Raw genomic sequence first — 25,186 nt, forward strand, 5'->3', positions numbered from 1 at the left:
ATGACTATAATAATGGTGAAGCAGGAATGGATATGAAAACAGATTAGCCTATTTTAACGCTTTGCGGATCGGCGGCATATTTTTATGCCCAGCACTTTTAAACGTGCTGGACCGGTGACATATTATGATTTTAGGACACGTTATGTTGAAACACACTATACCCTGCACTGGCACCAGGCAGACACATGACTGGTGCGTGATAGACCTCTTGAATGCTTGCTTTGTAGTCAGTAACATGACCCCACTGTTTTCCTTTCCCACTCCAAATGAAAATGCCTTTGTTCATCTTCCAGCTGCATGCATCAGGCAGGAAGTTACTAGTGCAAAATGGATCAAGGTCAGAAGAGGTTGAGGTCCAAGCATTTTCTTGGAGAACAAGAAATATCTGACTTGTTCTCCGATGAGCTACCTGATGTCCCTTGTGAGTCTGCTGGTGATACCAACTCACAATCTGATAGTGTGGCAGGGGCAAACAAAAAATTGTGGCCACAGACAGTGAAAGTGAAAGTGACAGTAGCTCTGACGAAAGTGCTGATAGCAACATTGCGGGGACAGCCACATGGGGAAAAGTGGACAAAACGCCTGCTTTGGGACAGTTTACTGGAAATCCAGGGGTGAAGCAAATACCATGGGACCCAAATCCACAATTCACAATTCCAATTCGAGCATGGTTGATGTTCAAAGGAGACATGGACACGTAAAGAAGCCTGTTTGTATTTTCGAGTATAACACAGGCCAACAGCTGTTTTGGTGCCGGGGTATTTGGAGCTGATTTCATATGAATTTGATGCCCTGAATTCAAATATGGCATTAGTTTTTGCCTAGGAGCTCAAATTTTTAAGATATAACATTTTGGTGAAATATACGTTACACTATTTTAAGTTAAATCAGTGGATCAAATAAAAAAACTCAACATGGAATTTTTATTACTATATTATAATTATATTTTTATTTTATTATATTAAATACAAAGATAGAGGAAAAAATCATCGACTATATATAACAGTCAAACCAACTATAGTCACGGAACACTACGGAAGCTTCTTTTTCGTGACTTTCTTGAATGTATTTTAGAACAGTCCCTTTTTAAACTCCAGCAGTAATCTGCCATCATGTGTGTATCCCATCTTCCTTGGTAGCGGTCCTCCATAGTTTTAATATCCTGGTGAAATCTTTCACCTTGTTCCTCACTGGTGTCTCCTAAATTTTCANCCTTGCATATGAGATTTAGAACTGCACAAAATACAATTAGAACTGCACATTTTGTGTAGAACTGCACGTTACAAAAACGCTGATCTAAAAAAGTAGAGCTGGTAGAGAAAAACTGATTTTATATTTAGATTCAGCGCCTTAAATATAACTAAAATTAGTTCTAAAATCCTAGACACCAAAAAAAAATTTTTTTTTTTGTAGGCCTGTGTAATATGTTCATGAAGGGAGTTGATAGAGATCAAGATCTAAATTCAACCATGACATTGCCGAGTGGACCCAGCTGGACTCCACCCCCCACTAAGTGAATTATAAGAAAAAAATTTTTAGGGTATGATTTTAATGTATCAAAGAGTTACAATAAGGATGGTGACATGTATTCCTATTTTCAAATTACTTCTACGGTGTCAATTCCAAAATTTTAACAAAGAACTTCTCAATATTAGTTACACTCTCACTACAAGCTTAAAGTATTTCAGAAGATACAATCCTTTCCTTCTAGAGCTTAACAATTCAAACTCACACACTGGACAATAAGTAAAGTAAATCTATTCCTGTACCAGGCCGTGAAGGCCCATAGGGTTGTGAGACGTTGAGGGTCCCACATTATCTGAGCAACTGGCTCAAAGGAAAATTATTTAATTAATTCCTGGTACTCATTTGTGTTAGAGGCTGAGTCAACCCCAGGTCCATAGTGCAGCTGGAAGGATTAGTCAACTGAAAAAAATCCATTGACCTCATCGGGACTTGAACCCGCAACCTTCCAGCTTGTAGCATAGCCCCTCAACCAGCTATGCTACCGCGTACCCCGCACACTGGACAATGGATGGTACAATAATTATATATAAAAGAACAAAACGAATTAGGCAGGAAGTACCAGCACAGTCATTCAGCATCAATTAACTCTCACCTAGTCAAGAGATTCTCGAAATTTATGAAGCTGGAAGGTTCCTTACTGTGTTCACAACAGCTCACCACTGCTGCTTATTCTGAGCCAAACAAGTCCACACCTTCCTATTCCATTCTTTAAGATCAGTTTTAGTATTATTCTCTTATCTTCCAAAAATCTTTTCCCTTCTGGTTTTCTATCCAAAGCCTTATATGCATTTCTCACATCTCCCATGCATGCTACATGGCTCTCCTTCACTTGACCATCCTAATATTATTTGGTAAATAGTATGTAAAGTTATATTTCTGAGTACACACGTGGTACTTTTCTGAAAATTATAGAAACATTTCTTGTTACTCTTCATGACTGATTAACTTTTCATCCATCTAATCTTCTTTACTTAATCATCCTTAAAAATATATTATTAGAAGAATACATACTATGGAATTCTTTGCTAGATACTATCCTTCAATTTCATCTCCCCTTGCCCCCCTCAAGTTCAAATATTCTCTGCAGTGTAGCCTCTTACGGCACAAAGATAAATGATAAGCACATAATAAAGGACCCATATGGACATTTGTGAGGAAAGAGCATCTGATATTTATCTTTACAGTAAACTATATCAGTGACTGATTTCACACTGATAAGAAACACACAATGGACTTAAAACACATGATACTGAAGAATGTTTGTAAAGCACTACCTCTCCTTGCAAACCTTCAACCTGTGCATCACTGCAATCTGACTCAGACTGTAGTCTTGTAAGCTGGCACCAGTGTTTAAGAGGAATATGTTATCTTCAACTTCAGAGTTGAAGTGTGTATACTGTGGTTATCGTAAAGCGCCGTTTCCTTGCCTAACCTGTTACTGGCCCAGAACAGGCTCCATTTCCTCACCCCCTCCCCTTCCTGTGGGTCTGTGTGATCACATTACTTGTAGCCTGCCTATACAACCCAACCAATTCCTCACCCTATACACACCTCAAACCTGAAGATGGAGGCAGTATGTCCCTCCAAAAGCCAGTACCCGCCTACAAGACTACACAGTGTCCCACCCAGAAGACCACAGTTTATACAATCATCACTGTGATGACCTCAAAACTTGTGTAGGGTTTGGCACTTTCACAGCTGTAAAGATTCATATTACAGTCTTCTGGGTTATGAAACTGTGTATGTGTGTATGTGAATACCAATGTTTCTGGGGAACATTCTGCCTCCATCTCCAAGGTAGTGTCACTTCTATGCTGAAGATGCAGGCTGTATGTTTCTCTGAAACATTGGTACACATCCATCAGACTACAATATGATATAACCTAGAAGTTCACAATATGAACATGTATCGATGTTCATATGTAACAACCAATGAGATGAACAGTTTGAACAAGGCAGAATGCATCATAAATCAATTCTGGACACAATACCCGTGTGTGACGTACCTCTCGAATATAACTGGTATGAGATAAGATAGATACAAGATAAAGTTCAAGCATAGTGTTGGAACATGTGCCTGCAGCTCAACATCTGTACATATTTGCAAAAGGCATCTTCATGTCTATCATGAGATTCTATACCAATTTTTAAAAGAGGTATAAGAATATTATCATTGAGGCTAATTCAAAGCATGGCATTACTTATTCCTCAAAACTAATTTGTATTGTAACAATGCAAGTAGGGGGCACGTGGTAGCATAGTTGGTTGAGGTACAATGCTATAAGCTAGAAGGTCATGGGTTTGGTTCCTGATGAGGTCACTGGATTTTGTAATTGACCTAATCCTTCAAGCTGCAACTATGGCCCTAGGGTTGACTCAGCCTCTAACAGAAATGAGTACCAGGAATCTTCCTGGGGGTAAAGGGCGGCCAGCATGTAAGGCTGACAACTTCACTGCCATCTGTGAGCTGATTGTCTAGAAAATGTGGGAGCCTTGATGTCTCACGACCCTACGGATTTCCATGGCCTGTTACAGGGACAGCTTACCTTACAATGCGACTAATGCATTTATTTTAAAAATTACTACCTGTACAAACAATACTGTAACATGAATGGCCAGAGCATCGTCAGGTAACGGATCATTAAACAACCTGTGACTGAATCCGATGGAAGAGGAGGAATGAAGACACTGGCTAGGAATCACATGACTCGTTCTCTGTGTGGCCTTCCTTATGCAACAACAGAACTGGGTTTTCTGTGCATGGTCGTGTGGAGGCTATATAATGGGCATAACATCAGCAGTTCAGTTCAGTTCAGTTCAGTTCAGTTCAGTTCTTGGTAGGAGACAGCAACAGGAAGTTCACAGAAGACCTGTGAAGACTTTATGTGTGAACTGTAGACTTTGTGTGTTATAATTACAGTAATCTTGAAAGTAGTATTTGTAGTTACAACTAGTGAAGATCCAATAAACTGATTCACCAATCCAAACCTGCATCATAGTCACTCAAATACATGCCAACTGGTGACAGAAGAGGTACGGATTCGAGGAGGGTGATCAAATATATGAACAAAGATCTATTTTACAGTGCCATTCGGCAAAAATGGAAACATCGAATTCCTGAAAGCCATGCTAACTGAAATGAACGCCAACATGAAAGCTAACCAAATAAATATGGACACCAATACAAAAGTAATGCAGGATAAGCTGGCGAAGATAGACACCAATTGGGAAACCCACTGTGAACCGCTAAAGGAAATGCAAGCAAAAATAAGACTTGATGCAGAGTCAGGTAGGTTTAAAGAAGGCGCTGCATCCATTCAGTATGTCCCTTAAGACTTATAATTCATTCAACAAAGGAATCCCCTTTTGAATTGCCACATACAGGTGACATTCAGTATACATGCTTTCGTCACACACATTTTCACATATCGCTGGCCTTATTTCAGGATTATGAGAAGCAATGATGTCCTATAGCAGCCACAGCATAAGCCATCAAAATGCTCAGGATTTTGCACAGGAAGTTTCAGTGACTTACCCCATCCCTTTGACTCAGTCATGCCATTTCATACTCCTTCTCCACCATACTCAGTGTTCATTCAGTGTGTTTCCCCTTTCAAGTGTTTTTTGATATATATGTGTGGTGATTTTCAGGAATGCAACCCCCACAAATAAATAAGAGTCACCTGTACAAACTATTCCTGAGAGCTGAAGGAAAGAACTTTTTTTTTATACTTTTACAAATTTATTGGCATATTTAATGAAGATATTAATGCAATAACAAATTAAACAAACTGAAAGATGCGAAGGAAAGTACACACCAAAATACATCCTTCCTCTTTCTCATTTATTTCCTGTGTTGTGTACATACGCATTCCTACTGCATAATTTTGAACATTTTATCACCAAAACATATGTTGATTATTTCAATTGACAGGCTGTCTTTAGCGATGGCAAAGTTCTTATTTGTTTCTGACATATTAGGAAATCTTTGATCCATGAAGTTTTTTAGCCTCAGACATTTCATCCCCTTTTCACATTCACAATTAGAAGACCAATACATTTTACACTCATTTCCTTTTTTGTTCAGACATTTCATTACATATTTCTCATATAGGGCTATGTGTCTATTCTTATCTCCACAGAGACTTCACATTCTTGAGATGGTGGAACGGTAATACCATAAAACACTAATAATGTAAGAGTGAGCAATTGCTGACCACTACAGCAGTGTCTCTGATGCAAACAGAAATGAATACATTACTATATAAATTGTGATTATTTAAATTAACCATTATATCCTGAACAGGTCAAAATTACTACACCTGAGTATAACATAGCAAAGAGAAGCAGACTCCTGGTGAGTTCTACAACTATCAAGCATAATACTTACTCCCTAAAACAAACAAACTCTGTAGCCTATACTCTGCAAGTAACCGCTGCTTGTTGGCAAAGTAAGTGCCAACTTTTGCAGATAGAGGGTGTCGTGTGGCCAGCGCAGCTGTTCCCCATGGCTGTTAATCTTGGTTTTCTACATCAAAGCAGCGATTTCCTTGAAATAGCTCCTTAATTATCCTCACGAGGCCGAATGGATCCCATTCCAGACCTACTATTTCTGAGAAAATATGGTAGCGCTGGGAATCAAACCCAGGAACTCTGACCACTAGACCATAAACATTTTAATTGACAGCACCACATGAACTCTCAACAGAAAAGCATGAGATTTCAAAGAAGGCTACTGCAGGACCAAATGAAATGTGTAATTTACAGTGTCATAAAATTTTGTGAAACAGAAAAAATTGTCTCACAATTTGCATCAGTTAAGGCATTTAAATTTAAACCGTAACGTTCAATTTCTTTCTTTTGTTCTCCAAAATATTCAAACCTATTACTGTCATTGCAGGCCACCTCAATTTTCTTCACAGGGCTTTGGGTTTCACGATAAAAAGTCGGCAGTGCATGATGTTAAAGGTTTTCGAATGTTCTGTCACATTTTGCTGCTGTCATCTTCAGCGTTAATGAATATGGAGGGGACCTTATAAAAATTAATTTTCTTTGTTTAGCTCTTCAGAATATCCAGTGCTACCACCATCAGTCCATGTCTGTTCAATGTTCCGTCAAGCTATACACACAGTGTGTCCAGGTTCTGTTAGAAATGTGTTCATTAAAAATACTCTTTTTCTTCAAAATAGTCTCCTTCTGAACCAATAGAAAAGTTTTCGAAAACAGTCGCTGTACTCCTTTTGTGGAATCGCATTTAAAACTGTGGTAGATTCCCTTTGGATGTCCTGTATGGTCTAGTGACGGCCTCCTTTCATCGCCAACTTAACTTTTGAGAACAACCAGAAATCTGCTGGAGCCAAATCTGGCGAATATGGAGGATGATCAAGGACTGTGATCCCTTTTCTGGCCAAAAAATCGCACACAATCTCCGATTTGTGGGGTGGGGCACTGTCGTGGAGGAGTGACCAGGAACCTTGCTCTCGATATTCAGGTCGAATTCAAAGAATTCTCACCCACAAACGATTGAGGACTCCAAGATAATAATCAGATTTCACTGTGTGACTTTCTGGCAGAAATTTCTTGTGAATGATTCCTTTGGAATCGAAGAAAATGGTTAACAATGTCTTTACTCGACTCTTTTGCATGTGCACTTTCTTTGGTTTCGGCTTCTTTGAGCTCAACCACGCTGCACTTTGACACTTTGTGAGAGGCTCATATTGAAAACACCATGTCTCATCACCAGTAACAATCGATTTTGTAAATTTTGTACCACTTTGGGCCGACCGTAACGTGTCCTTGCAATGTTCCACTCTGGCATGTTTTTCATCGCCTGACGGCGCATGCAGTATAAACCACGCACAGACCTTCCGTTTGCCCAAATCCTCGGTCAAAGTTTGATCCACAGTACTTTTTGGTATTCCCAAAAGCTCCTCGATGAGTCTTGCAGAAACACATCTGTCTGATGCAAGGATTTTGGTCAGTTTTTTCACATTTTCTTCAGTGCGACTTGTTCTCGGCTTTGATGCACATGGAGCATCTTTAATGTCCTACCTGCCATCACGAAATACAGTATACCATCGAAAAATGTTCGAGCAACTCAAACAATCACTACCGTACACACTTTTCATCATTTCGTACGCTTCTCCGGCTGTTGGCTCTCTGTTCAACCACCATTTTCTGATGAGTGTCAGAACAGTACTGTTACATTCAAGGTCAGCAGACATTATGCAGTGATGCTTGCGCTTTGAAATTATAAGACAGCCACAGCTGAAACTTCAAGAATCTTAACGCCACAACTCGCCAACATATGGCATTGCAGGACAAACTTTAAAAAAATTAGGCCTAACAGATCCTGGACATACTGCGTATATTAACATCCAAAGGAGCTGGGATTCTGTTGTAGCCGTATCACTGACACCACCAGCTTTATTTGTAATTAAGATTTTTTTTAATTATAGTAATTATGCCTAGGATGCAGTAAGGACCATTCAAGGGTGACTTAGCCCGATTCTTGATTTCAAGAATATGGCCTGCTTCACTACTACAAAAACAAGGCACGAAGCGCCTGGCAGCATTCTCCAGGAAAGTCAGTTTGAAAGTTGACAGGAGGGATCCTTTGATAAAGTTATACTTGACAGGTTCTGAAACCCGTAAGTCACAGAGAGGCAGGCCCACAATCCACACTACTGGTATACTTTTGTAAGCAACTGTCAAAAAGTGCATTGGGTCATCACGGGTGAGAGTCCCTTGAAACAACAAGATGATTGGAGCAGTGAGAATTAGAGTAAACTCCCAAAATTCAAACTGTTCCAATCAACAAACTTAGGGTAGTAACTTGAGGTGGAGCTGAAGCTGTGAAGACTTCTTGCCCCAAAGCACAGTCAGTCTGCAAAAGTAGTTGCTTAATAACTCACCAAGGATCCGGCCACAAAAGGCAGTGTGATTCCATGTTTGGTTTAAGTGTTTAAGTTGAAAGTAAAATTATTTTGAAGTGTGTTACTAGAACAGTTGCTAATCATATTAAGTAGATTTCTCAAGTCAGAATCTAACTAGCACAAGAACCAATGTTACTGACTGAAATATTAAAAGTGCTCACTAGCAAGTGTTGTGTAGTGCATAGCATTAGTCACTCTTGTCTCTCTGCTAGCATGAGGCCTGGATACACCTGAGACTGAATCTCATTGCCCTGGTGCTAAACCAGTACAGATCACCTGTAGTTCTCGTACATTCCCTTTTCTTCCCGAATAGTGAGCCTTTATAATAAGCTTAACAGTGCCCATCCCTCATTGTAACCCATATTCCGTAAACTACCAACATTCACAATAACAGCAACAAGGGGAAGAAGCGGTGGATAAGGACGCAGCAGCAACCTGCAAACTCGACACACCAAGAGGTGAGAGGGAACGGTTAGAAAGAAGTCGCTCCAAAGGCAGGCAGCAAAAAGCAGTTAGAGAGAGAGCTGGCACCAAACGTAAGAGCCCAATGGTTATACTGTTTGACAGTAATAACAGAGGATTTCATTTTCATTCAAACAGGAGAGAAAGTATGAACGGTGAGTTATCTGCAACAAAAAGGACATGAAGAGAACTGAAGAAACATACTGCTGCACTGCACATACTTTCTCATGTACGACTGACCTTCGCTATGTAACCCTGGAAAAGAAACTGACCGCTGTCTGGCAGGCCACTGCTAGTCGCTGATTATACAAACCAGGCCATGACACTGCCTAACACTCTAGGCCCTTAGTGCATGTACCATTAATTTCCAGAAGTTAACACCTATGAAGCTTTACTTAAGGATACAGTCTCCATAAGTTAATGAAATCTCTTCCAAATCATTCAAGCTGTATAAAAAAAATTGTGTTCATTTCCTGAGGGCCATCTGAACGGCCCTTATTTTTGGACCTAGAATGTTCATGTTCAACTGCTATGAACCTACAATGGATATACTCTTAAACATTAAATATGAATAAAATCCACCCAACTGTTCATGCACTAGCAGGGGTCACATACATAATGTAGCATGTAGACCAATTGATGGGCAACAACCGTGAGATAAGCAAATATACAGGGGTCATTGCTGAGAGGCTCAAGTGTCATGACTGAGGTTTCACATGGTCTTGTCAGACTCTCCAGGCATATGCATGGACAGTACTGGAAATCAAGCAATGACTACTTTCTACCACATCCTTCATAATTCATTATTCACCATTAACTACAATTTACCACTTCACGGTCCAAGTTACCAACACAGTTGTTGACTCAAATGTAACTACACAAATATTTGTAACCTTTGAAATTAAAGACTGCAGGAATCGATCAGAAAGAGTGAAAATAACGCTGTATAAAATGAGATCTGTCTCGTTGGATATAATGTCATGTAGTCTGTTGAAAGCCAGCTAATGTTTTGGAGGGACATGTTGCCCCCATCTTCAGGGTCAAAGAATGAACCAAACAAGAAACCGACATGAAGCAATTCGCAGAAGCTCTGCTTGCTAACTGCTTCTTCCTTGGTTTCTTCTTTGACCCTGAAGATGGAGGCAACATGTTCCTCTGAATGTTGGCTGACTTTCAGCTAAGGCATTATATTCCAAAAGAGAGAACTCTTCATAACCATCACTGTGAGAACCTCAAATCCTATGCTATTTTATACAGTTTTCATAAATTTTCAAACATACAGATTGTGCAACCATCACAGGAGTTTCACAGAAACACTGCTATAACTGGATGGGAAGAATAATTAATATTATTGTATCCAATTTTATTAATACTGCAGTTCAGTGGTGTATATATGTTAGCCATGTATTTGCCTGATGATGGCTATTAATTGCCGAAATATGTAGCAGAGCTAAAACCAGACACTGACCTTGATGTGGTTGTGTTGTGACGGTCTTAATAAAGAAGTTATATCGATGGGAAGTGTTTGCTTAAGGTTACTGCACTTAATACAAACCAAATCTAACTATCTAATCTCACTAACATAACACCAAACTTGTAACATATCAATAAATTACAACTTTTACACACTGCAAGTGATTTTAACTCGTGCCCCTAACATCCACCTGGACGAACAAAGAGATAGGAGAATAATGTTAAAACTGATCTTTTGGGAAGCAGGGTGGGAGGGTGCAACCTGAATGAATTTGACTAGTTGCAGGTTCTTCCAAACATGGAAAAGAACGAAGAAAGCAGTCTTCTGGGATTTGGCACCGTGTATATGTGGTTTTAACCGATGTTTCGGAGGAATGTCGGTTAACACCACATACACATGGTGCCAAATCCCAGAAGACTGCTTTCCTCATAGTCACCGCCGCGAAAGCCTCAAATCTTACATGGTAAAGAAACTTTGGCCTGCAAAAGAGAGGGAATTTCTTTTGGGTAGCTGTGAGACTACTAGCTTTGCAAGGATTCTGCTTCATAGTTTTGTATGTGACATCAAATTATGTAACAGCTGCCTTATTATTTTTTATAACAAAAGTTTAACCATTTGCATGTTACATGTATGGGCTACTGGGATGCTAAAATGCACAACAAAAATAATGCAAATGAAAGGTGCGACCTATCACCATAACACATCAGGGAGGAAGCACAACAGGAAAAACTAGAGTGACTGCAGACAAAGTTCATCTACTCTAGAAACCAGAGTATGTCATACCTTGAGTACACAGCCTTACAGCAACAGTCATGTGTATATTTGAATTTCCCAGTAGTATATGAAAGCAAAAGTGTTCTGAAAGCAGAATCTAGTTTCATAATCCTGATATAACGGTCTGTGTCACTGATGATGAACCCTCATTCCCACAGTAAATTCAGAATACTAAAATTCTTCAAATTTGCTGCATTCCTGGCTATAAATCTCTGAACTTATAGTAATATTTGGTGCATGTACCTGTTCTTCTGCAAACAGTTCATTGACTTCTGAAGCCTGGTGACCACCTGGGCCATAATGATACTCGCTGCCAAAATCAGTTGCTCCTGGCACTCTGTCTGTTCTGTGGCTACCATTGGGTTGCTGCTGCTGTGAACTCGTGTCTCGGTTCCCAAGACCAAACCTTGCCCAGTCAATATCCCTGTTGCTCTTACCATTGTGATGTGTAAATGAGGGGTCCATTCTAGTTATGTTCTGCAATTATGTAAGTTACTTCACTTTTTCATTGTAATTTCTGTAATGAAAATGCAATCTAAAATTATCTGCATTGAAACTAATTCAATAAACACTAACTTACATGTATCTTTCCCATAAGTCACAACAATCATCATCTTGATATTTCTGAGGCCTCAATTATCGAAAATACTGATATTTTTTAAAACAGCTCTCCTCTGAATATTTAAACAACAGTTTACGTGCAGGTACCATGTACCTTCTGCAATACGTCACTGTAACGTCTTGATCAAAAGATTTCCTTGGAGCATGTACCTGACATACACTGTTACCACCGCCATACCACACCATATTGTACCTTCCTGCGGGGAAAAGCTGATAAGAATCTAACGTAAGGTATTTTTAAATTCACAATGGCATACGTACACATAACGCAACCATGAAACGTCCTCCACCTACAAACTCCACTACATTCCTTTATAAACACCCACGATATACATGGCCATACGTGACAGCATCGCCTAGTATAACTGTAACGACTGTACCTCTGTCTCTTTCTTATAACATATCCTGTCAGTTGATGAGCACAATATTAAAGAATGAAACACGGTACTAAACGGTACTGAGTGCATGATCAATTATAGGTGGGAACATAATTACCAACGTCAAACTGTAGACAAAATCCGAATGCCACTAAACTCCACAATCCCAACTTCCGTCAACATACTCATTTCTCCTCATCGCTCCCCAGTCACACTTTCTTATCCTACAGATCAGCGGCCCACGCAAAGGCAACTGGTGGATACAGTATGACCAACATACGTGTTCTTAATCCGTGAACTCCATGAAGTCCATGATTGAATGGTAGGCTAAATAGTACTAATAGTCGAATTGCTACCACGGTAACTACGTTGTCACGTGTCTTGTAGTGTGGTAGCAGCGGTAGCAGTTCAACGACGTTACCGACCATATGTTGGAATGTATTGTTCATAGTGTCTGTAGTGGTTTGTAGGCAATGCATTCCGCCGGAACGTCAGTAAACTTGTGATTGACCACATGGAGTAACATCCCAGAAAATAGCGTACTTCACGGTCATAGTCACGAGAATCTCAAATCGCAGAATAGTAGGTTCATTACAATTAATTGACATTTTCTATTAAAAGTCTAATGAATGAACCTCTATTGGCTTTTATAATGCATTCGGAATGTGGATAATTATGAAACTATAGACGACATACCTGCAATGATCAGTTAACTGTGCAAGGCTTCTAACTGTATTGCAGGACCTATTAAACGAATACACGAAACAAGCACAGTACATAAAAATGAATGTATATGTTTCTCGAAGAGGAAGTGTGGATGGTATCAGAAGCTGGAGTGAGGGCGGTTCCATATTACGATAACTTATCAGATCCTCAAAGCAACTGTCAGTCATGTTCAATATCTCTTTGAGCTGGGTGATGCGAATCATTCTTAATCAAAAACGAGAGGAATGATATTCGAATGTCTCCCTTATCGAATTTAATGAAAATCTGGCCCACGGTCACAGGGCAGATACGATCTCTACTTAGGCGATCTCTGTTATGTTGCAAAAAGCTCATAAAAACGAAAGGTCATTTTTATATACCCCGGAATATTTTGCGTTCCAAAAAGTCGGTATACAGTTGTTATCCCCAAGTATCCATAAAATACGCAGTTTTTGCAAAGTGCATTCAGAATATACAGGAAGGATTTTTACTTGACTGGTTCCACAGTTCTGCGCTTCATGGCGGGTTGTGTGTCACTTGCTGCAAGGCACATGCTAATTTTGCCGATGAATCAGTATGCCTAATAGCTTATAATGTTCCGAATGAAGGGACGTGTTTACTTTTGTTCAGAGATCACAGGAGATGTTGAAAATGCTGTCCCTTCTACACGTAGACATTCCACACACCAGTAGAAGAGGTTCTGATTTAACCTTTGTAGCTGTTCTGCAGGAATAGTTGCAGTTTCCCAATGGGTATTTTCTTTTAGTTCTTCTGTTTGGGGGTTACTGTTGTAAACTTTGCCCCTCAAACAATTTCAGAATATAAAAAAAAAACACAAGGATTAAAATCAGGTGTATGTGCTGGCCAAATATCACTACTGATAATTCTGTCCCAGAAGGCATCGAACAAAGCCTGCACAGATATACATGCAGTTTGGGCAGTAACTGAGTCTTGCTGAAACCAGCCAACCTGTGCATAGGTCTTCTCACTCCCACCAGGAAAATGCATGGATATGAGATATCATTACTTCATTTGCAATCCTTTTAAATCCTACCATCATTCCAATGTTTGAAGCAGTTCAGAAGTGTAGTTAAATAATCAAAGCATCAATCAATATCTTTTTTACTAAATGATCAATTTTCATAAAATCTTTCTGAAGTACTCTGAGAAAACCTGCCCCAGCTCCACTTTGTCCACCACAAATCCCACTTGACCTGACCCGGGATCGAACCCAGGCCGCCGCAGTGGGAAGCCAGTGACTAATCGCTTGAGCTATGGCATGGTCTTCGCCACTCACCTTTGTTCCTTTTTATTTCTTTTCATTATTAATACCAAAATGGCCACACAAACATCTGGGGAGGACATGGCACTGACAAGGCATGAAAAGTGAAGACCATATAAAAATGTGACAATCAGACAAACTGGGAGTCAGTAGATGATTAAAGAATTACACATCTAAACAATACAGAATATCTAGAGGAGCTCTAAAATTACAAGTGAAAGATAGAAGAGCCATAGGAAGACCCAGACTGAAATGGCTCAGCCAATATACTGATAGGTCTGATGGAAGGACAGGAAATATCTGTGGTGTGAAAGAAGATAAAATTTCTATATTTAAGAGAATAAACTGATAACCTCCCTAGGAAAATTACAGCAAATTGGACTTTCAGTCATTTGGGGTTAAATGTTAGCTGGCTTTTCATCTGGAACCCACCTCTTAGGGGGAATAATGCCAGAATTAGAAGATATTATCTCAGTTGACAGAATGTATAATAAACTACCAGCCATTCAGTATCAAAGTGTCCAGAATTCTTGTGAAACCAGCATAAGTTTCACAGGAAATTTACCTTTCTCTAAATTTCTCACTCTTGTGATATGCATACATTCACCTGCCATGTGGTACTCCACCTAGCCACCATTAGCAGCACTGCTCATCAACTTCCATCATGCAGGATCCATTAGGTTCATAGTGCTGCATGATTATCATACAGGTTAGTTTAATTCGTGATTATGTTACAATGTATCACCCATCAACCTACTATGTCTCCTACAGAGACATTCATGCAAGAATTAAAATGCAAAAATGTTATTCAGACTTTCAGAAAGAATGGGAAAAGGTGAAAATTGGGTGTGCATGAGTTTTCCCCATGCAATCAGCAAACTTATGTAAGTGGCACATGCCATACAACAGGAGGTTTACTGTACTAAGGAATACAATATCACAGTCACAGTGATTCAATGTCACCAAGACCAAGAATTCTTATACAGATCCAAAACTGTCATATAATCAGGAATCTTACAAGCCTGCTGAAAGCTTTGAGATAAGGAATTCTTCTGTTGTAGCTGAACTGTTATATATCTCTTAGTGCTGAAAACTGTCAAAAATCTTGTGTAGTGACTAAGAGTTGTTACATATAAAAAATTCCTGAGTGAGTATTAAAAGCCATCAAATCAGAAATGCTTGCAAAATCAAAAGTTTCTTGACAAATTTAATATTGTTATGTGGTAGGTGAAGTTGTAATATGTCTAAATATTCTCTGGTGGGTGCTGAAAGCCATAGTCAGAATTGTTTACAAAACAAAACAAAAAAAAAAAGTGATCAAGTATTCTGGGGCATCTAGAGATNGGGGGGAAAAACCTAAAGTTGTTGCTATGCTTAACTAATTGAGCACTACACCATGAAGGTGTATGGAGGAGTGATTGTACTGACCCACATTTTCTTGACCTCAGCACTAGCTAGAGGTGAGTGATCAGCTTCACTCCCCACCTGCTTTACCCCCAGTACCCATTAGATAGGAGGCTGTGTGGGCCCAAGAGCTAGTCTGGACAACAGGGAGAAGTGAAAATTCTTGCCTCAACTGTGACTTGAACTCAAACCCTTTGGTTGTCCAGCCTGTAGCCAGTCACTATACCTAAAATTTATTAGTTTAGTGCTAAAGCCATTAAATAAATCACAATTCTTTGCAAAGCTATCACCTGATTCAGCACGGTTTCATCTCATGCCTGAAAGGTGTCTTATAATTCATACATGGGGTACAGCTCAAAATTCTTATGTGACTGATAGCTGTAATGTATCTCAAAAAGCCTAAGGGGTGGGTGAATAATGTAACATAGTCTGGAATTCTCATATGTTGGCTGAAAGTCTTTTGGGAACTGGAGTCCCTATGCAATGGCTCAGTAATGCAGCAATACAGGGGTTTTCTTTGCTCAGATTGCCTATCCTGAGCTAAAAAAACATTAGGAACATTCATATTTTATGTATCAGCTAAGTTCTTCTGGCTTGATTTTCAGTTTTTGAAACATGAACAAAATACTGTGACATGATGCCCAAAAACCGGAATAGTGAAATCCATTGATAGGCAACTGCTCAGGAAACACTCCCATGGCAATGAATACACAAGCAACAATTGAATAACTTCTGTTGCTATGCAACAGTGCTGTAAACATGCCTTCTCAACAATAGACAGGCTGTTTTTTCTGCATGGTCCATGCAAAATGGTTTATAGAGAAGAGTTAGTCCAGTTTCGAGATGCCAGCCTGCCAGGATACGATCTTGGGAGCAGAGGAATTGAACTGAGTCTTTGGTATTGGCAATTGCAGAATAATGGCAAGAAATGAATTAGGTTGTGAAAAGAAGACTCCATGTGTGATTTTAAGTGACAGTGAGACTGTTACAGAGCCACTGCCAGGATATGTCTAATGAAGACTGAGAACCCTACTGAGTGTGTGTAACAGTGAAAGTGAAGTGTAAAGTGTGCACATCAGCAATAGCACTGTCATTGCCTGCAGTTAGGAGCTGTGTGTATAAGGTGTCAATAAATCTAATTATCCCATCCAAAAACTTGTCTATAAGTTTACACACTCCCCTAAATCGTGATAATATAACAGCAATTTCCACCAATGAAATGAAATTATGCCCCCCCCCCAAGCAGTTCTTCAATTTAAAAATCTGTTTAACTTTCAACTGGAGAGCATAATGGTATGCTCAGCATATTTTAAAAACTTTTACTGTAGTCAGTAGTGTTCACTCATTGCCAGTGAACAGTCTGTATTGTTTGTCAACATCGGGTTCAAGTCTGATGAGGTCATTGGATTTTTTTTCAGTTGACCTAATCCTTCCAGCCACACTGTGGCCCTGGGGTTGACTCAGCTTCTAACAGAAATGAGTACCAGGAATATTTTTGGGGTTAAAGAGTGGCCAGTGCATAAGGCTGACAACCTTGCCGCCATCTATGAGCCAACTGTCTAGAAAATGTGGGAACCTCAACATCTCACAACCCTATGGGCCTTCAGAGCCTGTTACAGGGATATCTTTACTTTACTTTTTTTACTTACTTATGAATCATTAGTTACCTCTCCCATTAATTTATTTACCGTTTTTGTCAATATTTAAATAATTCAAAGACAGTTACTGAAGCTGACTGATCAAAAAAGCTTTATATATATCAAAGAAACCATTATGTGAACAATGCTTCTGGACAGTTTCATTTCAACACAGTATTAAAATCTATTTGCAATACAGAGATCCGTTAATATAATCTATACATACAAAAAATTCAATTGACTGAAAGAAAACAACTCTTCCCATATAAACATCAGTAATACTCTTTATGGTATGCATCCTGTTGTGTGTCATGATATCACAAATGGGGTTGTCTATACAACAATAATACCTACGAATGTAATCAAAGACCAATACTCATGTATCTTCATATCTCAAGTGTAACTTGAGTAGTTAATTATAAAAATTCAGATTTTTTTAAAAATATTGATCTTTAATTTTTATTTTCAAGGACAAAATTAATAATTAACTAAGTAACATGAAAATCCAAACTATACAGAAAGTTATCAGTCTTAATATCTAAACAAAATTAAATAATGATTTGGTTAAAATTAAAAACTATATTATCAGAGTGTATTTATTAGATGTATTTAATAATCAGGTAGTATTCGCTAACAAATTGTAATAATATGGATCCATATCAGAATAAAATTCAAGAACTAAGACCGAATTCTTGTTAAGTAGACCTGATGATGACCCCTTGAAGGTCGAAACATAGCGCAACACCTCTCCACAATAAACGAATTGTGATACATTACTACCGACTTGTCTTTGTTTACATTCATAGATATTATTGTTGCACAGACAGCCACATTTGTGATATTAGTACTATTAAGTTCTACTTACAATCATAAGATTACATTACAAGTAATGAAGAGGGTAGAAAATGCCAGTACTCGTATGTTTCAGTTTCTCAAGTAAAATTTATATTCTGCATTTTCAATTTGAAATATCTTTTCCTGTTTACTGATTTCACATTCTCATGTTGCTGAATATTAAGATTACAGTGTTCTGGGATGTGACACCATGTAGTGTAGCAGCTAGGTACCAATATTTCAGATGAACCTGAAGATAGAGAAAAGTACATCCCCAAGAAACACTGGTACTTAGCTACCAGACCACACAGAATCATATTCAAGAAGACCATAATCTTAATCCTTCCTCTTTCTTAAATCAATCCATTATGAGATTTCATTAGTACAAACTACAATAATCCACACAGGTGTCACAGTGACACACAATTACATCAACTTCGTTATTTACATTTTGGATCACAATATTTTTGTAATGCAAAGAAAGAAATCTTTGTAAAGAGAATGCAGTATGATAGGTCTCTGAGGAATATTCACAAATTTTCACTGCACAAAATTTGTTTCTAGGGCTCACACCCCTTTCCTCCACTTCTCAGCTGTGGTAAACTCTGTCATTGGCTTCCCGCTCATTCCACATGTGCCAATGCCAACTCGTCCATTTACATTATCTGGTGATGCAAATATACTTTTCTTGGTCATTCCCTTCTTTGCAGTCTGAAAGCAAGATACAGCAATATGACTGGTGTTGCCAGGGATGAAATTTGAGAGAGGTTATGTTTGTGAATTCTTATTGTTGCTTTTGCACCAACATCCTCCATACCATATTAATTTATTTCAGAGGGCTAGAAATTTTCTCACCATACCTTGTATCTTCCATTTTAGATTTTTTGTACACTCAGAAGCAATGGCTCTTTGATAATGTGAAACACTTGCAAAACGCACATCAACTATGGAGAGAATATGATGGAAAAAATTATGATGTTCTGTACAACAAATGACAATAATGAATATAACAAACAACCTTGAAAAATTCTATAGGGTTCTGATGATCATGTATAACACTCAGAATTACTGGGTTTTGGGATTCTGTACATCATCTGGCATTATAAAACTATAAAAAACATTTCCGAAACTAGATCTGTTTCCTTCCTCAGATAAGGAGAGGAGACCTACTCTGTTGGGTCCCCTAGAAAGACTATAATATTAACAGGATGATCAAATTGAGAAGAATGAGATGGACAGGGTATGTAGCACATATGATAAAGATTAGAAATGCACTGTCATAAAGCCTGAAGCAAAGATACCACACAAAACATAAACAGGAGAATATTTCTTGGAGCAGGTGGTTGTGAGAGTGTGAAGTGGCTTCATTAGCTGTTGGGTAGTTATTTTTTTTTGTACAACACTCTCAGTAGCTAAACTGTGAAGTACTGAATCATGAATGACTAACTGGAACGGATTCTGAAGGAAGTGGTCATGGCTTAATTATATGATCCTGGCATATGGCTGATGGGGCTGGGGAAAACCCTGGAAAACCTCAGTCAAAAGAGGTGGTATCTGACCTGAGATGGGAACCAAGCACCTGTCAAATATAAGTCCAGAGTGTTACTGCTAGGCCAACCCATTCAGTATGAACATAGTGAACATATTTTTGGGGTTTTCAGAGTACCTGAGAAGTTCAGTCACTCAGGCAGTCGAGAAATTTCTTGCTTTTTAAGGAATGTGAATATGGCAATGAACCTAGGGTTCCCTAAAAAGCAAGATATTTCTTATGGCACCTGAGGTTCTCATAGCAGTCAGCTGTACTATAAACTGTTAATGATCACCAGGGCCCAGATTTTGATGACCTAAAAATATCTGAAAAATGATCTATAAAATGACCAAAAAACATTTAAAAAATGACCTAAAAATGTAAAAAAATAACCTAAAAACTAATTTCTAAATTTTCTTAAAATCAGGTAGATGCAAACTGTGTAAATTAGTTTCCAATTCCTTGATTTTATGACACCTGGACATCTGTTTAAACATACCCCTCTCCATTTCTGAGGCATCGATTTTATGAGTTTATGATATAGTGGTGGCTTAGAAAGCTGCGCGGGACAGTAACGGCATCTCTGGCGGCTTAGAAAGAAAAATAATGTGCCCTCTCACAAACAAATCTATTATATTTAGCGACAGAGGCTAGAGATACAAAACAAAATTTACTTGAAGAACATAGATTTCTACTTCACGAATCAAATATCTTCAGTTTGAGCAATGAATGTCGATTATTAAAAAACGTGAAAGATAACCAAAATTGATGTAAAACGTGAAAAAATGACGAAAATGACGTAAAAACTTGTAAAAATGACCTAAAACTTAAAACATACAAAATATGACAAAAATGCACAATAAAATTCACATTTTTATAACCAGAGGTTCATAATCAGGGCTTTAGTACTTAAAAGCAACGTTTACTACATAAAGAAAAAAAGATGACATGTCATCAAAATCCGGGCTCTGATGATCACATACCTTGGAATTGAATGCAAGCCATTTGTTCTTCTCTCCTTCTCTTTCTTCTTCCATCTGCTTGTACCTCTGAAGCTTCTTTTGTTTCTTTTTTTTCTGGTATTCACGCTGTTTTGATATTACTTGTTTCCTGTAACATTAATGAAAAAAGAACATAAAAAACTGCAATATGGACCAAACTTAACAGTTAGACAAACCAGTATGACACAATGAAGTCCTGAAACTCTAATTTCAGGTATCCCATCAGGACAATGGATATCACAAGCAAAAAGAAATAACCTTAACCCTCATCATTCCACTGCTGGGGAAGTGCTGAAATTAAGAATTTCTTGTAAAGATTCTTTGTCATAGTCTGGCAGCAAATGATGTAGCTACCGTTTAAGTCTGAATATAAGGAGACACCCTCTTCCAATGAGAAAATCATAAAGTTTTTTTTTAACAGAACCGAATGTGTCATTAAGTTCTGAGAGTTGTAGGAAGAAGAAGAAAAACTAAGACAAAATAAATTCAAAAGATGGCATCATTCTAGGCATTTTCGTGAATATCATTATAATCAGCAATCAGGACTCATAATCATCTTCACATCTTTTCTAACATGTGGTATTTGAAACAAAACCTTGTCTTATATTTGGGCTAATACACTAAATACACAGTTTCTGCCATCTTTTAGCAACATATTTAACCACGACATCTGTGTGTGTATAAGCTGCAATTCTTTGACAAAAATTTACTCTCTGAAATTGGGGTGAAGCTTATACATGCAATATTATGCAATATAATCAGAAAAAAACTATGCCTAAAAAACCTTACAAAAAATCAATGCTCTGAAAGAAAAAGTTATTCCTGTATCAGGCTGTGGAGACCCAAAGGGTTGTGAGAAGTCAAGGTTCCAAACATTTTATAAACAAGCAGCTCAGAGATGGCAGTGAGGTTGTCAGTCTTATGCCCCGGCTACCATTTACCCCAGGAAGATTACTGGTACTCATTTCTGTTGGAGGCAAAGTCGACTCTAGGGCCATACTGCAGCTGGAAGGATTAGGTCTACTGAAATATCCAATGATGTCATTGGGAATTGAATCCATGATCTTCTGGCTTGGAGCATAGTGCCTCAACCAACTATGCTACCGTGTGGCGAAAAATCAATGCTCTACTTTTATTAATTTGTTGTAATATTTTAGCTATAAAATACGTCATCTATATAAATAAAAATGTAACTGCTGGTTTGGCTCTCCTCGAAGATCTCCAAAAGTTCACAGATTGCTTCGAAATTTTGACACAACGTTGTATTCGAGCACGCGCATGCTTTTATATGCCTATTATGTAGATGTCACACCTGTGACAGGTAAAAACAGGTAAAAGTATTAATTGTATTCAATATTAATATACTGTAACTTGTTATACGTCGAATACCAACAGATCGTTGCCTAGGAATAACCGTGGCAACGAACTGTTGAAACAGCGGAAATAATGCATTTCTGCGGCAACGAGCACAGAACACGTGAAATGGAACCCTCGGCGAAAGTGCCCTCTGTTGCGTCCGAAACCGGGTTATAATAGTCCAGCTCCGAAGAAATTTTCAGTGATACTGGACGTGATAATAATTGAGCTCGCTGGTGTAAAAGTGAGCATTCAATAACTTATTCGCTGAATCTGAGACGTGCGTGGAAGTTATTTCATAAGTATAGTTTATTTTCTGTTGTTTTTCTTGTCGTTTTCTAAGAACAAGCTTAGGTCGTCGTACTCGCAGAGCAGAAGCAATGCGTCGAGTAATTTCAAATCAAACTGGGGAAGAACGGGCAGACTGAGCCACAGCAAGGCGTGGCCAGGCACAGCTAGTCTATATAAATAAAAACGTAACTGTTGGTTTGTCTCTGGTTGAAGATCTCCGAAAGTTCTTCACCGATTGCTTCAAAATTTTGACAGAAAGTTGCATTCGAATATGCGCGTTTTTATATACCTATTATGTAGATGTCATGCCTGTGACAGGTAAAAACAGGTAAAAACCTGTCACATGTTCGGAATCCAGGAGTCTTTTCCATAGTAATGCTAGAACAGGCCATTTTTGTTGCGTAACAACGGATAAAATCGGAAAGTATATTTCCATGGAAACGCAATAACAGTGGGCCATTGCATAGGAATTGAGGTTCCGTTGCGTAACGACGGATGAAACCAAATATTTCTACAAGGTGTTCTGTGCTAGCATCTCCTAAGCAACAGATGAAACTAACTCTAGAACAGACCGTTGCATAACAACAGATGAAACCAGAAACTATACTTCCATGGAAACACAATTACAGTGGGCCACTGCATAGGAATTGAGGTTCCGTTCCGTAACGATGGATAAAACGAAACACTTCTACAAGGTGTTCTGTGCTAGCATTTCCTATGCAACAGATGAAACTAACTCTTCGATTAGGTATTCCCTATCCCGTCCGACCGCTGGCTATATGTGTAAGAGAGTGTAGCTCCAGCGACTGTTCAGTATCACGCGTCTGGAATAACCACCGAGGAAGTGAGTCTGGAGTACAGTTTATTTTTCATTGTTTTTCATTTCGTCTTCTTCAGTGCTTCATCAGTGCAATTGATCTGCTTTAATTCATCCAAATAATACCTCGCAGAAGATCAAACTTAGGTCATCGTACTCACAGAGCGGAAGCAATGCGTCGAGTAATTTCATATTAAACCGGGGAAGAACGGGCAGACTGAGCCACAGCAAGGCGTGGCCAGGCACAGCTAGTATAAATATAAAAATAATTATTTAAACAAAGGAAATGATCTTCACTATAGTCATCTCCTCTTGGCAGCATTCTTTATTGGAATGATGCTAGTAACTTTAAAACTTTTCACTATCCCATCTTGCAAAACAGATGACCATCAAGAATCCACTTGCACATTTCCATTAGCATGTCCCTGTTAGCACTGCACCATGTTTTCTACATCCACACATTATATGAACATGGAATGGGTGCTTTAAATAGCTGACTGATTACGATGTCAAGTGGCTGAAACATCCATCATTCCTCCTGATATGTTGATTAGGTTGCATTTCACTTTTCAAAACTGGGCCTTCACATTTTTGTGGTATGGCCCCAGAAGCTGTATGAAAGCAGTGTGGACTGCTAGCATAACAGTGCACCCAGCTGTTGAAACCATACACATGCAACCCAGTCTTCAACTTGATCTTCAGTCATCTGACAACTTTCCTGTACTCATACCATAATTCCCAGAAGGCCCTTTTCCTTTGCCACTGTCTTCCATTTAAGTATCACATAACGAGGCAATGTTTATCCACCAGATGTGACAGCCAGCATTAGAGTGCAGTGTTGTTTCTCATCTCCTAAAGTTCTTCATGCTGCTCAGGACATATTACTGGAAATTGGTCAGCTTTTCCTCATATGTTTCTGGTAGTCTCTGTCCTATTGACATTTGATGCCTAATGGTGCAGTCACATCTGACCATAAAATGGTTCACCCTTCCTAAACTGAATCTGCACTAGCTGACAGATATACACAGTTTCCTTGCTAACTGGCAGCCCTTCAACTCAGCACCTTCTTCACTACTGCAAATTTGTTTCCACCATATTCATAATATTGTGATGTGGATGGCAAAACAGGAAGTAAGGGTCACATGAACTATGCATTTCCACAAGTGACGTCACATACCCCCTCCTCCCATCATTACACAACGCTCAGTAAACACCCCTCCCCACGAGGCTGTGACGTCACACAACAGGTGAGTTCGTGCAGTGACTATTGCTAGACAATGTGTAGGCAGAAACACCTGACAACAATATCTGATATCTGTTGCCAAGCAGAAATGTGTTCTCTATGTTGTCTGTGCTGAGCCTAAATGAGGAGCATAGTTACTAGATGGTGAGTACTGAGCCAGTTACTAGAGAGAGAGTTACTAGTATTCAGTATGAGTTCAAGTCCAGCAGCTACGAGTTGAGTTGTATCGGGTGAATGGCAGTGACTACACCAGGAGAAATAATTGTGATACTGCATGTGGCAATAATTGTGAACTGTGAATTGTGTAAATGTAAGAGTGAGTGTTCAATAAATTCGCTAAGATCCAAAATGGCATGAAGTTATTTGTCATGTCACATACCCAACACGTGACAATATATTGATATAATTCAGCCTCAACATATGGATACTTGAACTGTTTGCCATTCCACATTTCTTTTTAAATTTCTTTCAGCTTTTACACCTGATAATTGTCTTATGTTCATTTCCTCAACATCAGATCTTCTCCCTGCAGCTTCATATCCATGTTTTTGTGCATATAAAACAATTTCCAACTTAAAGTTCTACATGGAACCAATGCACAGATAGAACAGACTGAAGATATACGATGGGGTACCCAAAAGAAACCGAACTAATTTTTTTGTGGGCAGAGCTTTTGTAGTACCGTGTTTTGCCACTATGAGCGCATAGAGCTAACATTCCTGAGTCGATAAGCCGACTACCGTTGCTTCAGAAGGTAAGGACTAGTTTCGGCAGAGTTTATAGTGACAACTGTTTTGTGTGATCGTCGTTTTTGCAATGGCTGATTTTCGTGAACAGCGTGCAGCGGTGAAATTCTGCTTTTGGCTCGGGAAAAGTGGAACAGAAACTCTTGAAATGTTAAAAACGGCATACAAGGAC

The 25,186-nt window shown here is 38.8% G+C and overlaps 2 protein-coding genes across 10 annotated transcripts in view; both read right to left on the reverse strand.

The window, feature by feature from the left end:
• Positions 1-12,407, reverse strand: part of LOC111874342 (solute carrier family 12 member 8) — a 49,926-nt gene extending 37,519 nt beyond the window's left edge. For 4 of the 8 annotated variants that reach the window (XM_023869767.2, XM_023869765.2, XM_023869766.2 and 1 more), the window contains exons 1-2: positions 11,753-11,936; positions 11,416-11,649 (exon numbers count right to left, since the gene is read on the reverse strand). In XM_023869767.2, the coding sequence (XP_023725535.1) occupies positions 11,416-11,649; positions 11,753-11,767 (249 nt within the window). In that variant the 5' untranslated portion in view covers positions 11,768-11,936. The other 4 variants (XM_023869772.2, XM_023869773.2, XM_023869770.2 and 1 more) reach the window with 4 other exon arrangements.
• Positions 12,408-17,287: 4,880 nt separating this feature from the next.
• The window catches only part of LOC111874360 (survival of motor neuron-related-splicing factor 30), a 21,755-nt gene continuing 13,856 nt past the window's right edge, over positions 17,288-25,186 (reverse strand). For both annotated transcript variants that reach the window (XM_023869804.2, XM_023869805.2), the window contains 2 exons: positions 20,544-20,670; positions 17,288-18,743 (listed from right to left, as the gene is read on the reverse strand). In XM_023869804.2, the coding sequence (XP_023725572.1) occupies positions 18,600-18,743; positions 20,544-20,670 (271 nt within the window). In that variant the 3' untranslated portion in view covers positions 17,288-18,599. The remainder of the gene's footprint in view (positions 18,744-20,543; positions 20,671-25,186) is intronic.

The sequence above is a fragment of the Cryptotermes secundus genome, unplaced genomic scaffold (genome assembly GCF_002891405.2).
Source record: "Cryptotermes secundus unplaced genomic scaffold, Csec_1.0 scaffold49, whole genome shotgun sequence".
Lineage (NCBI taxonomy): Eukaryota > Metazoa > Arthropoda > Insecta > Blattodea > Kalotermitidae > Cryptotermes > Cryptotermes secundus.